Raw genomic sequence first — 2,615 nt, forward strand, 5'->3', positions numbered from 1 at the left:
GAAGGTCGGGGGTGCGTAGCGTGAGGGGAAGGGGTGCTTTTAGGTGGAACCCGGGTAACATCAGTGGAAGCACCAGAGAAGGGGCCACCAGAGGAGACCCCCATCACCCCTGCTTGGGCAGCAGCACCAGGCCATTGTGAGCGCCCCATACGCTCAGCCCGCAGCACGATGCCGCTCTTTGGGAACACCTTCAGCCCAAAGAAGACCCCCCCCAGGAAATGCGCCTCTCTCTCCAACCTGCACTTGGTGAGTCCTAGCACCCGCGGCTTGCCAGGGTGCCAGGGGGCAGCTCCTGCTTCTGAGCGCCCTGGCCCTTATGAGAGCTCGCAACCGTGCGTCTTTCCTCCTGCCCTGTGGCACCATTTCTGATCATGACTGGCCAGATACGAAAGTAAAAATGGAGTAGCTCAGGGTAGGATCATTGTCACCCCAGCCACAGCCCAGAACTTTCACATAAAACTTCTCACCAACCATCTCTGAGCCCAGGGAGATGAGTGTATGTTTGGGCAGGAGAAAGTAGTGAGAGGAGCCGGTCCTGTGCTGCAGCAGTATGTAACTAACAGTAGAGTTTCAGGCTCCAGGGCCAGCTGAACCAGCAGCTTCATTGGAATACCAGTCACTAAGAAATGGGAGAATAAGGGGGGGCTTCGGATTTCAGTTGAAACACTGAGTGTGATCATCTCCTTGCAGCTGGATAGATCCACCCGTGAGGTTGAGCTGGGCCTGGAGTATGGCATCCCCACCATGAACCTCGCTGGCCAGAGCCTGAAGTTTGAAAACGGCCAGTGGGTGGCAGGTAGAGTGCAGCTCAGCTTGCTTTCATCTGAAGTAGCTGACAGTTGGCTGACAGTCCTTAATTGCACCTCTTTTTTTCCTTCCAGAATCAGGAAGCTTCACGGGGGATCGCAGGGAAATGCAGCGCTTGCGCAAACGAAACCAGCAGCTGGAGGAAGAAAACAACCTCCTTCGGCTGAAAGTGGATATTCTGCTGGACATGGTGAGTCTTTGCCCAGCTGTCACCTGCCCATAGCAGCGGAAATGCCTGAGTGGAGGATGCTGGGACTGCTGAAAGAGGCCTTTCTCGCTGCATCCCGCTCTTTCTGCTTGACCCTGCTACACAAGGCAACTGTAACAGCATAGTGACTGTGGGAGTAAAGTCTGATCTCCCCTGCAAGAAGAGGGGAAGGCTCCCCTCGCAGCAGAGCTTGACTTTAATGAACATTGTGACTTGGATTAGAGGAGAGCCTCTGCAAGTGCCGTGTCTCCTCTTCCCCTTTCTGCATGGAGTATGGCATCTTTCTCACCACTCTGGCCTCTGCCCTGACTGTGGAATGGAGTTACAGTCACCCTTTCCAGTCACAGAACATTAAAGCTTCCTTCTGCTGTGACAAGTGGTGTGACATCTATTCTGTGTGTAAACCTATGGATGAAAGAATTCCCAAGCCCTAAATAAACTAAAATTCAACCTTACCCAGAGATCACAGGTTTCCTGCTTAAAATCTGGAGATGTTTTCAGTGAAATAGAATATGTGTGTGATGTTGGCCTGTGAAGTGATACAGCCTTTATGTCAGTCTGAACAAACACACACTCCTTCATCATTTTCCTTCCCTATGCTCTTCCCGTGTTTCAAAACTGGCAAGGGGCTTTTGTGACTGGAGCACTTGGCAGAAGCCATAGCTGCTCTCCAGGTTTTCCCAGTGAAATCCCAGCTTCCCTCTCACTCCAGTGGGAGCAAATTCCCTCGCGTGGGTGCTGGCCTGTGGCTGTAAATCTTGGTGGTGTCCCTGGAAAGGTCATGCTGTGAAACAAGAAAAGTTTCTGAGACGCAAATGTCTTTCCTGCGCGCATGCTGCCATGACATGAGGTGCTTCTCCAGAGGGAGGACAACCTCTGATCCCTCTCAAGGGCTTTTGTGTCCTGCCACATGTGTCTGAGGCACGCCATAGACCGTGAGGTCACAGATTCGGCATTAGCCCCGAGGCTGTAGCACAGGGTGGAGGTTGGAGAGGTAGCTCACTCTGGTCGTTGTTCGCTCTGCGTTGCAGCTCTCCGAGACCACAGCTGAGTCCCACCTGATGGAGAAGGAGCTGGAGGAACTGAAGAACCACAGCCGGAGGAGGAAGTGAAGAAGAAGGGGTGGCTGGAGGATGGGGGAGTGAGGAGGCTGGCTCCAAGCCTCGGCTGGGATGCCGTGGTCCCTTAGGCCTCCTAGCCACGTTGGTACCCCGTGTAGGTACTTCGTTCCACAGGACCGCGAGTAACAAGATGCCTCCAGTATCGTGTGGTGATGTAGGTGCCATGTAATGGCTTTTTTGGCACCCCAACAAGTCACACCGCGACACTGTTAACGAACGCTCATGTTTTTTCTTGGAGTGCTTTGCCTTGCTACGTTTCCTCACTGCAGCCCAGCGGCAGGTACCTCCATTCCAAAGGCAGCCTGACAACAGGCTGTGGAGAAGGTCCACCTCCCGGTGTGCCCTCCCTGCCTTCTCTGCTTAAAAGCACAGGGAGGCCCCCCTGCCCCCCCAAATCTGTCCACTCAGGGGAGCCTGCAGGGCTTGTACGAGTTTCACTGCTTGCCCTGGGTGAGCAGGGTGCTGGCGTTGCTTGTTCT

At 54.0% G+C, this 2,615-nt stretch overlaps 1 protein-coding gene across 1 annotated transcript; it reads left to right on the plus strand.

Annotated features, from left to right (window-relative positions):
- Positions 1–168: 168 nt before the first annotated feature.
- On the plus strand, positions 169–2,127 carry CBY1 (chibby homolog 1 (Drosophila)). Its single transcript, XM_010295614.1, has 4 exons — positions 169–246; positions 691–796; positions 882–997; positions 2,047–2,127. The coding sequence occupies exons 1-4, from the start codon at positions 169–171 to the stop codon at positions 2,125–2,127; spliced, it is 381 nt and encodes a 126-aa protein (XP_010293916.1).
- Positions 2,128–2,615: the final 488 nt, after the last annotated feature.

The sequence above is a fragment of the Phaethon lepturus genome, unplaced genomic scaffold, assembly GCF_000687285.1.
Source record: "Phaethon lepturus isolate BGI_N335 unplaced genomic scaffold, ASM68728v1 C13838203, whole genome shotgun sequence".
NCBI classification, from domain to species: domain Eukaryota; kingdom Metazoa; phylum Chordata; class Aves; order Phaethontiformes; family Phaethontidae; genus Phaethon; species Phaethon lepturus.